This window comes from Bombina bombina, chromosome 3 (assembly GCF_027579735.1).
Source record: "Bombina bombina isolate aBomBom1 chromosome 3, aBomBom1.pri, whole genome shotgun sequence".
Lineage (NCBI taxonomy): Eukaryota > Metazoa > Chordata > Amphibia > Anura > Bombinatoridae > Bombina > Bombina bombina.
In genome coordinates, this window is record NC_069501.1 from 1,132,300,838 (window position 1) to 1,132,315,215 (window position 14,378).

The 14,378-nt window shown below is 40.4% G+C and overlaps 1 protein-coding gene across 1 annotated transcript in view; it reads left to right on the top strand.

Annotated features, from left to right (window-relative positions):
- MIPEP (mitochondrial intermediate peptidase) overlaps window positions 1–14,378 on the top strand; it is a 506,392-nt gene that overhangs the window by 228,978 nt on the left and 263,036 nt on the right. The window contains exon 12 of the mRNA XM_053708504.1: window positions 4,285–4,362. Coding sequence (XP_053564479.1) covers window positions 4,285–4,362 — 78 coding nt within the window. The remainder of the gene's footprint in view (window positions 1–4,284; window positions 4,363–14,378) is intronic.

A 14,378-nucleotide genomic window follows, 5' to 3' on the forward strand; every position in this document is an offset into this window, starting at 1 on the left:
TTCTTTATTCATGGCTGTGTTCTTAGGCAAAATTGTGAGTGAGCCTACTCCCTTGGCTGAGAAGCAACCCCACACATGAATGGTCTCAGTATGCTTTACTGTTGGCGTGACACAGAACTGATGGTAGGGCTCACCTTTTCTTCTCTGGACAAAGTTTTTTCAGGATGTCGCACACGATCGTAAAGCGGATTCATCAGAGAAAATGACTTTAGCCCAGTCCTCAGCAGTCCAATCCCTGTACATTTTGCAGAATATCAGTATGTCCCTGATGTTTTTTCTGGAGAGAAGTGGCTACTTTGCTGCCCTTCTTGACACCAGGCCATCCTCCAAAAGTCTTCACCTCACTGTGCGTGCAGATGCACTCACACCTGCCTGTTGCCATTCCTGAGCAAGCTCTGTAATGGTGGTGTCCCGATCCTGCAGCTGAATCAACTTTACCAGATGGTCCTGGCGCTTGCTGGACTTTCTTGGGGCGCCCTGAAGCCTTCTTCACAACAATTGAACCTCTCTCCTTGATGTTCTTGATGATCCGATAAATGGTTGATTTAGGTGCAATCTTACTAGCAGCAATATCCTTGCATGCGAATCCCTTTTTATGCAAAGCAATGATGATTGCACATGTTTCCTTGCAGGTAACCAAGGTTAACAATGATTTCAAGCACCACCATCCTTTGAAAACCTCCAGTCTGTTATTCTAACTCAATCAGCATGACAGAGTGGTCTCTAGCCTTGTCCTCGTCAACACTGACACCTGTGTTAACGAGAGAATCACTGACATGTCAGCTGGTCCTTTTGTGGCAGGGCTGAAATGCAGTGGAAATATTTTTGGGGGGATTAAGTTCCTTTTCATGGCAAAGAGGGACTTTGCAATTAATTGCAATTGATCTGATTACTCTTCATAACATTCTGGAATATATGCAAATTGCCATTATAAAAACTGATGCAGCAGATTTTGGGAAAATATATATTTGTGTCATTCTCAAAAATTTTGTGTGTATGTATATATATATATATATATATATATATATATATACATATATATATATATATATATATATATATATATATATATATATATATACACACACAAACTTTATATGCATAATTTGGTTTAGCACACCTTACAAAAAGTTTATATACACATCTTTGGGAGTGCTGCAAATATGACCCAGTAATTACACAAACAAAAAGGTATTGGCGCAACATATTTTTTGAACTGCTGCAAAAAATTGCCTGCAAACAACATCAAGGAACAACTATTCTTTATAAATACAATTGGGATTTTAGTCATACAATATGGCCATATTTTACTTAGCCAGTCACCACTTACAAGGTGCCCCAGTATAGACTGGTCCTAATACTACAGTCCTTTGCCTCAGAGGGCTGAATCATTCCTGCTTTTACTCTTCATAATAGAATGAGACTCCCTGCCTAATATTCACAACTCTATTACACTAACCCACCCAAGCTCAGATGTGCTCAAGCCAGTGTAATAGAGTCGTGAATATTAAGCCAGGGAGTCTCAGGATTTTTCACCTAACTTTAAAACAGAGGATTTTCCGATGCTGTAGTTGAAAGTTTATTTCAGGCCAGAAATCCTATTACAAGAAACATCTATCACAAGATTTGGGAAGTTTTGTTTTTCTGGCGTGAAAATCAAGGCTTTAACTGGCATTTTGTATAGAATTCCTAGAATTCTTAATTTTTTACAAGAGGACTTAAATAAGGGTGTATCTGCAAACTCTTTGACTGGCCACATTTCTGTACTTTTTCAGGGTATACCACAAGAAAATTAATAGACTTCAGGAAACTTTATTCAAGCTTTAGTCAGATTAAGACCAGTGATTAAACCAACTTCTCCACCTTGGAACCTTAATTTGGTTCTAAGAGTCTTGTAGGTCTCTCCGTTTGAGCCTCTGCATACTTAGATCATTCATCTTCTGTTTTGAAAGGTATTGTTTAACAATTTCTTCTGCCAGAAGAGTTTGACATATCTGCTCTTTCTTGTAAGCCTCCTTGTCTTATTTTTCTCCAAGATTTAGCAGTTTTAAGGATTCAAATTTTTTCTTATTGAAAGGGGTTTCTGTGGATAACATCATTCAAGAAATTGGGTGATGGGGGAAACCAGACGTGGACTCCTTGCCCAGTGCTCTTAGAGGAATGTGGCTGCACCTCACTGACGAGGCCCATAGGAGGCCGAAACGATTGTCTGGGGTTGTCATGTTCCTTGTTCAGAGGAGAATTGCCTGGTATTTCGGGGCTGGACTGACCTTACTTGGCGGGATCAGACTGATATACTTATGGAAAGTTTTCCTCTGTGAAAAGCACACTGTTCTAAAAGAGGCTGCTTCCGGGTGGTAAATCGCCATAGAACTAGCTGATGAGCTGTTGTTCGTTCCTGGTAGAGTACTTCTCTCTTTGTATGTAGATATAGTGAGAGCACTCAAATTCTACTGATTTGGTCATTCTTTTCTTGAGTCCATGCAAAGGCCAGAAGGCAACAGTAGTAAATTTAGCTTCTTGGCTAAATCTCTGGATTTATAAGGCTTACTTGGTGGTGGGAAAGTCTCCCCCAAAGCGTATTACAGCCCATTCTACTAGATCATTTTACGCTTCCTGGGCCTTCAAAATGTAGGCTCCATTTGAACAAATTTGCAAGGCAGCAACATGGTTTTCCTTGCATGCATTTACTAAATTAATTTACTTTGATGTCTTTGCTTCTTCGGGAATTAGCTTTTAGTAGAAAAGTCCTACAGTCAGTAGTGTCTGAGAATTAGGTACCTGCCTGTAAAATAAAAAAAATAAAAAATCCTGCCCAAATTACTTGTGGACTCAACAGCTTGGGTATTAGTTCCCAGGGGTAATAGATCATGAACTCTTATGAAAGAAAACAAAATTTATGTTATTAAATAAAAAAATTTATCTGCCGGTAGTTCTAGTTTGCACCTCAGTTTCCTACCTTTCTACATACAGAAAGTCAGCAGTTGAAATTCCTGACTTTGATATTACAAGTTTGAAATCGAAAAATGTATCTGTTGTTACCAGTGGCACTGTGTTGATTATAGTTGGCTGTGCTTTAAAAATAATTTTCTCTATTGCCAGTGTTTATACATTTAAAGCTGTAGATTCTCTTTTTTGTAAAATCAGAGCAAAGTCAGAAAAAAACAGATTCCCATAGGCTGTTTTAACAGTAATTTTTTTTTAAGAATAATTTAGCTTAAACCGGAGTTAGACAAGCCAAGACTGAACAAACTTCAATAATTTTGACTGACACATTCCTTTTCTTTTTCGGCGTCTTTGTTGTTGTTGTTGGTTATTCTCTCAACATCTTTATAGTGTTTCCTTAGTTATTTTAATATATTTTGTATTATGTTTCTGTTTTTATCTGTCCACTGGTGTTTGCTGTCATTGCTTATTTGGCTGTACTTTGTGAGATTGGATAGAAAGCAATAACTATTTAAGAATCTCCCTTCGCTTTGTGATCTTCTCCTTGATATCGCCAGAATTTTAAATTCCCTTCAGAATCGTAGAATTTAATTTGATATAAGGAGTTAAAGGAAAAGCTGTAAAGACCCATTGGGTTGACTACAAATCTCATTATTGGCTGTATGACTGAACAATATCTAATTACCATTGCAAATGTTTCAGCCGAAATCTTAGAAGTATTTTCAAAAGATGTATTCAATCTTTTACATTTATTTATAAAATTATTGTAGTAATTTAACTTTTGGAGACCAGAATCAGTAAAGCTTCACATCGGTTCCATCTAGTACCAGGAATGATGCACACCCTGTAATTACACCAAAAGTTGCAGATAACACAAAAAACAGCGATTTTCCCCCCTTCCCCATTGACTACATTCCAAATGCAGTAGTGATTTAAACTTTTTGATTGCCCTGAAAACATGTGAAAAAACAAGGTATTGATTACTGCTGTGTGAAACACTCACAGTATTTATTTATCCCACTATCCATATTGCCAATGAAGCAATGATTTAACCTTTTGATTTCTGATAAAACACTGACAATCAAGGGATTAAACCATTACTACTTGACACTGTAGGAGCTTCATGCATGTATTGTTATTTTGGAGCATGATAAGGAAAAAATATAGTAGGTTTCTTTACATTTTCTTTTGTAATTCTTAAGTACGGAATTTGTTGGCACTATACAAATAAATGATAATAATAATAAAGTAACAAATATGCTTTGTTTTTATTTGCTGTAGAGGCAATTTTGCTTCCTCAAGTGAAAAATAATTTATGATATTTGTTTTCTTCACAAGGCTGTGGTCCATGAAACTGAAGGCCTTCTTGGATACATTTATTGCGACTTCTTTAGTAGAGCAGAAAAGCCTCCTCAGGTAAGGCCACTCATTATGTTGATTTCATGCATAAAGCAGATGTTTTGTTACATTATTGATTTGTAAAAGTAATGAATACAGTATAACATATCTGTATGTAAGTTAAAGGGACATAAAACAGTCTTTCATTTTTGTATTAAAAATACACTAAGCAGTGGCTTATACTTAATCATTGCAATATGTTTTATTCATCATTTTAAAATAATTTTACATTTTTATTTTTTTAAAACTTAATTTGTGCAGTGTCCATTACTTCCTGTCAGAGCCATACAGGAAGGCATATCTAGCTTGATGTCATAAATTTTGTAGAGCAATATGAGCTGGATTACTAGTCAGTAAAGGATAGAAAGACAGGAAGTCGGGATCTGCCCATGCACAGAAGAAGCACAATGCAACCTAAGTTCTCAGCATATTTGCTCCCTTATTTAGCTGTATCCGTGGGCTACCCTGACAATGTGTAAGTGCTCATCTTTCAAGAATCAAAGCAAGTTGTTTTGCTGTTTATATTAACACAATCTGTGTTTTTTTGCTTGATTTAACATATATTCCGTTCATACAGGTGGTGAATCCACAATCCATTACTCCTGGGAGTTTCTCTTCCTGGCCACTAGGAGGCAAACAGTCCCAATCCCCAAGAACCCTATAAAACCCCTCCCACCTTACTGGAAACTAGTCTTGTCTTTTCCTAAGCTGGAGGAAGGTGAAGAATGAAGATGTGAATGTTATTCTTCTGTGAGAGGGGTTCTCAGACTGAGTTGAGGCCCGTTTCCCCTCAGAGTGCAGTGTTTGTCAGAGGGTTATGTATGGAGCAAGGGTAGTGACTTTTTACCTCATGGGAATTTAGTCACAAGCCTTCCATGGGTGTCGCAGGGACTTGTCCTTTGCCTCCTCCTGCTGGGTCTTCAGTATACTCCTATTCCATATCCTGCACTGATTTGGCTTACTACTAGTAAGTAGTGTTTTTAAGTATTTGGCACTTTTGGGTTCTACGAGTATTACTGCTCCTTTTGTTTGTTTCATAAACAGATTTTACTCCTGGAGTTAAGGCCTTTATCTGTTCAACAGTATCTGAAATATTGGCAGTGTAAAAGGTCCGTTTATAATTTGCATTTTATTTTACTAGAAGCCTGCAGAGGTTAAGGTTTCTGCTGAGTCCTCTGAAGTAGAGATTTTCTTTGATCATGGGTCTTCCTATGATCATGAACCAGAACCATCCCCTCTTTTGTTTAAAGTTGAACATATTCATTAAATTAGATTTTGCTTACTTTAGCAGTTGAAGAACCTAAAGTAACTGGGGACAATTCTGTGAGTCGTTTAGATTTAGTTTATAAACCTATTGTTAAATCCTCTGAGGTTTTCCCTTTCTTCTACGCTGTCTCTGATAGTCTCTAGGGAATGGTTTAAGCCAGGTTGCTTATTTATGCCAGCAGTCTCTATTGCCGGTGTGACTGCTGCTTCTTCAATTTGGGTAAATAGCCTTTCTGAGCAGTTTTCTGATGATTTTGTTAGTGAATATTTTTTTTAACATGTTGGAATTTCTTAAATGTTCTAATGCTTTCATTTGTGATGCAATTTTGGACATAATTAGGATTAATGCTAAGAGTATGTCTTTGGCAGTTCTTTCCAAAAGAGCTTTAAGGTTAGTCTTGGTCTGCAGATATGGTGTCTAAATCCAGACTTTTATCTCTTTCTTTCCAGGGTTCTGATTTGGATTCAATTATTTCTACTGTGACTGGAGGTAAAGGTACAGCCATAGTGGAGTTGCGTCAAATCAGGCAAGGTTCTTAGCCCAGGAGGCGGATACCACTACCGCCAAGAAAAAGGATACAACTGAAGAGGCTGCATAACAGGGCAATCAAAAAGCCACATTTATTGAGGCAAAAAAATTAAAATAAAACCTAGGCAGATACAAATGGATACAAGTGAAGAGGCTGCACAACGGGTCAATCAAAAAGCCACATTTAAATAAATGTGGCTTTTTGATTGACCCGTTGTGCAGCCTCTTCATTTGTATCCTTTTTCTTGGCGGTAGTGGTTCCCACCTCCTGGGCTAAGCACCTTGCCTGATTTGACGCAACTCCACTCTGGCTTTTCCTTGATTATTTCATCCACCCGCAACCAGTTCTTCCAGCGGAACGGCGGCTGCTGCGGTCGTTGATTCACTTTGAAATACAAACAGGTGTACCTTGTCCTGTAAGTCCTGAACACATCTTTTAAATATCCACAGTCTATCTTTGAGAAATTTTGTGAACTTCTATGGAATTGATGGCTATCCTTGACACCCCAGATGTCTTGAAACTACATTTCCCATGATGCTTTGGCACTCTGCAGTCTAGTTGAGCATCATGGGAAATGTAATCCCAAAACATAAAGGGTGCCAAGGTTAGCCATCACTGTTCTAGGGTAATAACTTCTCCAAAAGCCAATTGTAGTCAGGTGTTGGAGTCAATTAATTGAAATTTGGGATATTGGTTGTAGGCACATACATTTTAGTTGTCTGCTGAGCTTAAGAAAGAGCTATACATGTGTACTATGCCTTGACAAAAGTAATGTCAGAAGCCCTTAAAGGAAGAAGAAAAATTGTAGAAGTGAATGAAGCTGGAATTGGCCAAATAAGCATTTTTAATGGCTGGGTTTTCATCAGTCTACAGCAAGACAAGTTGTCTATAGATGTACAGTACTATTGCTGCTAGGTATGTGCATCATTTTGAAGCTATGGCCCCCAAACCAGAAACTGTTCTGGTAGGGGGCAGATTGATCCTTTTTTTTCAGAAGCCCTTATTTTGCTCAGTCCAGGACCCTTGGGTTCAAAATATAATTCTGCAGGGTTATGGAATAGGATTTTGATCAAGGCCTCCTCGAGTGAGATTTCATCTGTGTCTCATCCCCAATAATCCTTCAAATGCAGCTGCTTTTATTCAATGTGCTCGGGATCTGGAGGAAATGGGATAAATTGTACTTGTACGGGTTTCAGAACAGGAACAAGGTTTTTATTCCAATCGTTTCACTGTTCCGAAGAAGGAAGGGACTTTCAGACCCATCCTGAACTTGAAAACTTTAAACAAGTTCTTAAGAGTCCCTACTTTAAAAATGGCAACAATTTGCACAATTTTACCCTTAATTCAACAGGATCAGTTTATGACATCGATAGATCTCAAGGACACATAACTTTTTATATCCCTATTCTCAGGGATCATCATCTGTTCCTTTGGTTTGCTTTCCACTACAAACATTATTAGTTTGTTGCCCTTCCTTTTGGTCTGGCCACAGTTCCATGCATTTTTTTAAAAAGTGCTGAGAGCATTGTTGGCGGTAATTAGAGCTCAGGGTATATAAATTGCTTATTTGGCTTACATACATTTCAGGCGCCTTCTCTACCCCTAGTGATGTCCCCCACTCAAAAAGCTTGTATCCTTTCTTCAGGATAAATGTTCCAAAGAGCTCTTTATCTCCAGCTACCAAGGTTTCTTTCCTTGGAGTCATTATAGACTCGGTATCAATAAGACTGTGCTTAACAGAATAGCGTAGGATAAAACTTCAGAAGGCATATCATCGTCTTCAATGAAATACACAGTTACACTTAGCGCTATACTTTCCAAAAAAACGTAAGAATAATAGTGCAAGAATAATATTATTATAAATACAATGAGGTAAATAAAAGATCAGGCAAATCTTATGCACCAATATATGAGTAGTAGAAGCAGCTGATCCCTCCTACTTTTAACAGCGTTTTTAGCCAAACTTTCCAGCACCTGATGCAAAGCCAGCAACCTAACACAAGGCGTGCAGCAATGGGTTATGCCATCCCCATTGCTTTTACAGTATTTGTTTGAATTGTGCATTGCTAAAAGGGGTGCAGGAATATTGTATATTGAGTTTAGTTCTGCTTGTACTTGTGGAGTTATCTTGCCTTGCTGGATTTCATACCTTGGGAAATTGCTTCTATACTGGAGATAAGTGCATCAGTCTGCAATGGCTGCTCACACCAAAGGAAAGGACTCATTAACTCCCACAGAACAGCGTGACTTTTGGGGAAATCTCATCTGGTGAATCGATATGAGACTCACCGCTTGATTGATACTCATGTATCTTATTGCCTGCTTTTACTTTGTATCTTGTGAGTAGCTGCCTTAGAATAAAGTTGTTTTCTTCTGTTAAGTGTGATCAGTCCACGGGTCATCATTACTTCTGGGATATTACTCCTCCCCAACAGGAAGTGCAAGAGGATTCACCCAGCAGAGCTGCATATAGCTCCTCCCCTCTACGTCACTCCCAGTCATTCTCTTGCACCCAACGACTAGATAGGATGTGTGAGAGGACTATGGTGATTATACTTAGTTTTATATCTTCAATCAAAAGTTTGTTATTTTAAAATAGCACCGGAGTGTGTTATTACCTCTCTGGCAGAGTTTGAAGAAGAATCTACCAGAGTTTTGCTATGATTTTAGCCGGAGTAGTTAAGATCATATTGCTGTTCTCGGCCATCTGAGGAGTGAGGTAAACTTCAGATCAGGGGACAGCGGGCAGATGAATCTGCATAGAGGTATGTAGCAGTTTTTATTTTCTGACAATGGAATTGATGAGAAAATCCTGCCATACCGATATAATGTCATGTATGTATACTTTACACTTCAGTATTCTGGGGAATGGTACTTCACTAGAATTACACTGTAAGAAATACATAAAGCTGTTTAATAACTAAAGATTATGTTTAACGTTTTTGCTGGAATGTAAAATCGTTTTCATTTGCTGAGGTACTGTGTGAATAAATGTTTGGGCACTATTTTTCCACTTGGCAGTTGCTTAATCTGTTTTTCTGACAGTTTCTGTTCTCCCTCACTGCTGTGTGTGAGGGGGAGGGGCCGTTTTTTGGCGCTTTTTCTATGCATCAAATATTTCAGTCAGCAACTCATTGTATTCCCTGCATGATCCGGTTCATCTCTACAGAGCTCAGGGGTCTTCAAAACTTATTTTGAGGGAGGTAATTTCTCTCAGCAGAGCTGTGAGAATTATAGTTTGACTGAGATAAAAAACGTTTATTCTGTAATTTGTTTCCTGCTTTCAGAATTTGTTATCTTTGCTAATGGGATTAAACCTTTGCTAAAGTTGTGTTGTTTACAAGGATTGAGGCTATAACTGTTTCAATTTATTAATTTTCAACTGTCATAGATCTTCTGTGCTTCTTAAAGGCACAGTACATTTTAATATTATTCTAATTGAATTGTATTTCCAAGTTGCAAGTTTATTTGCTAGTGTGTTAAACATGTCTGATTCAGAGGATGATACCTGTGTCATTTGTTGCAATGCCAAAGTGGAGCCCAATAGAAATTTATGTACTAACTGTATTGATGCTACTTTAAATAAAAGTCAATCTGTACAAATTGAACAAATTTCACCAAACAACGAGGGGAGAGTTATGCCGACTAACTCGCCTCACGTGTCAGTACCTACATCTCCCGCTCAGAGGGAGGTGCGTGATATTGTAGCGCCGAGTACATCTGGGCGGCCATTACAAATCACATTACAGGATATGGCTACTGTTATGACTGAGGTTTTGGCTAAATTACCAGAACTAAGAGGTAAGCGTGATCACTCTGGGGTGAGAACAGAGTGCGCTGATAATATTAGGACCATGTCAGACACTGCGTCACAGGTGGCAGAACATGAGGACGGAGAACTTCATTCTGTGGGTGACGGTTCTGATCCAAACAGACTGGATTCAGATATTTCAAATTTTAAATTTAAACTGGAAAACCTCCGTGTATTACTAGGGGAGGTGTTAGCGGCTCTGAATGATTGTAACACAGTTGCAATACCAGAGAAAATGTGTAGGTTGGATAAATATTTTGCGGTACCGACGAGTACTGAGGTTTTTCCTATACCTAAGAGACTTACTGAAATTGTTACTAAGGAGTGGGATAGACCCGGTGTGCCGTTCTCACCCCCTCCGATATTTAGAAAAATGTTTCCAATAGACGCCACCACAAGGGACTTATGGCAAACGGTCCCTAAGGTGGAGGGAGCAGTTTCTACCTTAGCTAAGCGTACCACTATCCCGGTGGAGGATAGCTGTGCTTTTTCAGATCCAATGGATAAAAAGTTAGAGGGTTACCTTAAGAAAATGTTTGTTCAACAAGGTTTTATATTGCAACCCCTTGCATGCATTGCGCCGATCACGGCTGCAGCGGCATTCTGGATTGAGTCTCTGGAAGAGAACATTGGTTCAGCTACTCTGGACGACATTACGGACAGGCTTAGAGTCCTTAAACTAGCTAATTCATTCATTTCGGAGGCCGTAGTACATCTTACTAAACTTACGGCGAAGAATTCAGGATTCGCCATTCAGGCACGCAGGGCGCTGTGGCTAAAATCCTGGTCAGCTGATGTTACTTCTAAGTCTAAATTGCTTAATATACCTTTCAAAGGGCAGACCTTATTCGGGCCCGGGTTGAAAGAGATTATCGCTGACATTACAGGAGGTAAAGGCCATGCCCTGCCTCAGGACAAAGCCAAAGCCAAGACTAGACAGTCTAATTTTCGTTCCTTTCGTAATTTCAAAGCAGGAGCAGCATCAACTTCCTCTGCACCAAAACAGGAAGGAGCTGTTGCTCGCTACAGACAAGGCTGGAAACCTAACCAGTCCTGGAACAAGGGCAAGCAGACTAGGAAACCTGCTGCTGCCCCTAAAACATGAATTGAGGGCCCCCGATCCGGGATCGGATCTAGTGGGGGGCAGACTTTCTCTCTTCGCCCAGGCTTGGGCAAGAGATGTTCAGGATCCCTGGACGCTAGAGATAATATCTCAGGGATACCTTCTGGACTTCAAATACTCTCCTCCAAGAGAGAGATTTCATCTGTCAAGATTGTCAACAATCCAGACAAAGAAAGAGGCGTTTCTACGCTGCGTACAAGAGCTCTTGTTAATGGGAGTAATCCATCCAGTTCCACGATCGGAACAGGGACAGGGGTTTTACTCAAATCTGTTTGTGGTTCCCAAAAAAGAGGGAACTTTCAGACCAATCCTGGACTTAAAGATCCTAAACAAATTCCTAAGAGTTCCATCGTTCAAGATGGAGACTATTCGGACAATTTTACCTATGATCCAAGAGGGTCAATACATGACCACTGTAGATTTAAAAGATGCTTACCTTCACATACCGATTCACAAAGATCATTATCGGTACCTAAGGTTTGCCTTCCTAGACAGGCATTACCAGTTTGTGGCTCTTCCATTCGGATTGGCTACAGCTCCAAGAATCTTCACAAAGGTTCTGGGTGCTCTTCTGGCGGTACTAAGACCGCGGGGAATCTCGGTAGCTCCATACCTAGACGACATTCTGATACAAGCTTCAAGCTTTCAAACTGCCAAGTCTCATACAGAGTTAGTGCTGGCTTTTCTAAGGTCACATGGATGGAAGGTGAACGAAAAGAAAAGTTCACTCGTTCCACTCACAAGAGTTCCCTTCCTGGGGACTCTTATAGATTCTGTAGAAATGAAGATTTACCTGACAGAGGACAGGCTAACAAGACTTCAAAGTGCTTGCCGCACCCTTCATTCCATTCAACACCCGTCAGTGGCTCAATGCATGGAGGTAATCGGCTTAATGGTAGCGGCAATGGACATAGTACCCTTTGCACGCTTACACCTCAGACCACTGCAACTGTGCATGCTAAGTCAGTGGAATGGGGATTACTCAGACTTATCCCCTTCTCTGAATCTGGATCAAGAGACCAGAAATTCTCTTCTATGGTGGCTTTCTCGGCCACATCTGTCCAGGGGGATGCCATTCAGCAGACCAGACTGGACAATTGTAACAACAGACGCCAGCCTTCTAGGTTGGGGTGCCGTCTGGAATTCTCTGAAGGCTCAGGGACAATGGAGTCAGGAGGAGAGTCTCCTGCCAATAAACATTCTGGAATTGAGAGCAGTTCTCAATGCCCTCCTGGCTTGGCCCCAGTTGACAACTCGGGGGTTCATCAGGTTTCAGTCGGACAACATCACGACTGTAGCTTACATCAACCATCAGGGAGGGACAAGAAGCTCCCTAGCTATGATGGAAGTATCAAAGATAATTTGCTGGGCAGAGTCTCACTCTTGCCACCTGTCAGCAATCCACATCCCGGGAGTGGAGAACTGGGAGGCGGATTTCTTAAGTCGTCAGACTTTTCATCCGGGGGAGTGGGAACTTCATCCAGAGGTCTTTGCCCAAATACTTCGACGTTGGGGCAAACCAGAGATAGATCTCATGGCGTCTCGACAGAACGCCAAGCTTCCTCGTTACGGGTCCAGATCCAGGGATCCAGGAGCAGTCCTGATAGATGCTCTGACAGCACCTTGGGACTTCAGGATGGCTTACGTGTTTCCACCCTTCCCGTTGCTTCCTCGATTGATTGCCAGAATCAAACGAGAGAGCATCAGTGATTCTAATAGCACCTGCGTGGCCACGCAGGACTTGGTATGCAGACCTGGTGGACATGTCATCCTGTCCACCTTGGTCTCTACCTCTGAAACAGGACCTTCTGATACAGGGTCCCTTCAAACATCAAAATCTAACTTCTCTGAAGCTGACTGCTTGGAAATTGAACGCTTGATTTTATCAAGACGTGGATTTTCTGAGTCAGTTATTGATACCTTAATACAGGCTAGGAAACCTGTTACCAGAAAGATTTACCATAAGATATGGCGTAAATACCTATATTGGTGTGAATCCAAAGGTTACTCTTGGAGTAAGGTTAGGATTCCTAGGATATTGTCTTTTCTACAAGAAGGTTTAGAAAAGGGTTTATCTGCTAGTTCATTAAAGGGACAGATCTCAGCTCTGTCCATTCTGTTACACAAACGTCTGTCAGAAGTTCCTGACGTCCAGGCTTTTTGTCAGGCTTTGGCCAGAATTAAGCCTGTGTTTAAAACTGTTGCTCCACCATGGAGTTTAAACCTTGTTCTTAATGTTTTACAGGGCGTTCCGTTTGAACCCCTTCATTCCATTGATATAAAGTTGTTATCTTGGAAAGTTCTATTTTTAATGGCTATTTCCTCGGCTCGAAGAGTCTCTGAATTATCAGCCTTACATTGTGATTCTCCTTATTTGATTTTTCATTCGGATAAGGTAGTCCTGCGTACTAAACCTGGGTTCTTACCTAAGGTAGTTACTAACAGGAATATCAATCAAGAGATTGTTGTTCCTTCTTTATGCCCAAATCCTTCTTCAAAGAAGGAACGTCTACTGCACAACCTGGATGTAGTCCGTGCTCTAAAATTTTACTTACAGGCAACTAAGGAATTTCGACAAACGTCTTCTCTGTTTGTCATTTACTCTGGGCAGAGGAGAGGTCAAAAAGCTTCCGCTACCTCTCTTTCTTTTTGGCTTCGTAGCATAATTCGTTTAGCTTATGAGACTGCTGGACAGCAGCCTCCTGAAAGAATTACAGCTCATTCTACTAGAGCTGTGGCTTCCACTTGGGCCTTCAAGAATGAGGCCTCTGTTGAACAGATTTGCAAGGCTGCAACTTGGTCTTCGCTTCATACTTTTTCCAAATTTTCCAAATTTGACACTTTTGCTTCATCGGAGGCTATTTTTGGGAGAAAGGTTCTTCAGGCAGTGGTTCCTTCTGTATAAAGAGCCTGCCTATCCCTCCCGTCATCCGTGTACTTTTGCTTTGGTATTGGTATCCCAGAAGTAATGATGACCCGTGGACTGATCACACTTAACAGAAGAAAACATAATTTATGCTTACCTGATAAATTCCTTTCTTCTGTAGTGTGATCAGTCCACGGCCCGCCCTGTTTTTAAGGCAGGTAAATATTTTTTAATTTATACTCCAGTCACCACTTCACCCTTGGCTTTTCCTTTCTCGTTGGTCCTTGGTCGAATGACTGGGAGTGACGTAGAGGGGAGGAGCTATATGCAGCTCTGCTGGGTGAATCCTCTTGCACTTCCTGTTGGGGAGGAGTAATATCCCAGAAGTAATGATGACCCGTGGACTGATCACACTACAGAAGAAAGGAATTTATCAGG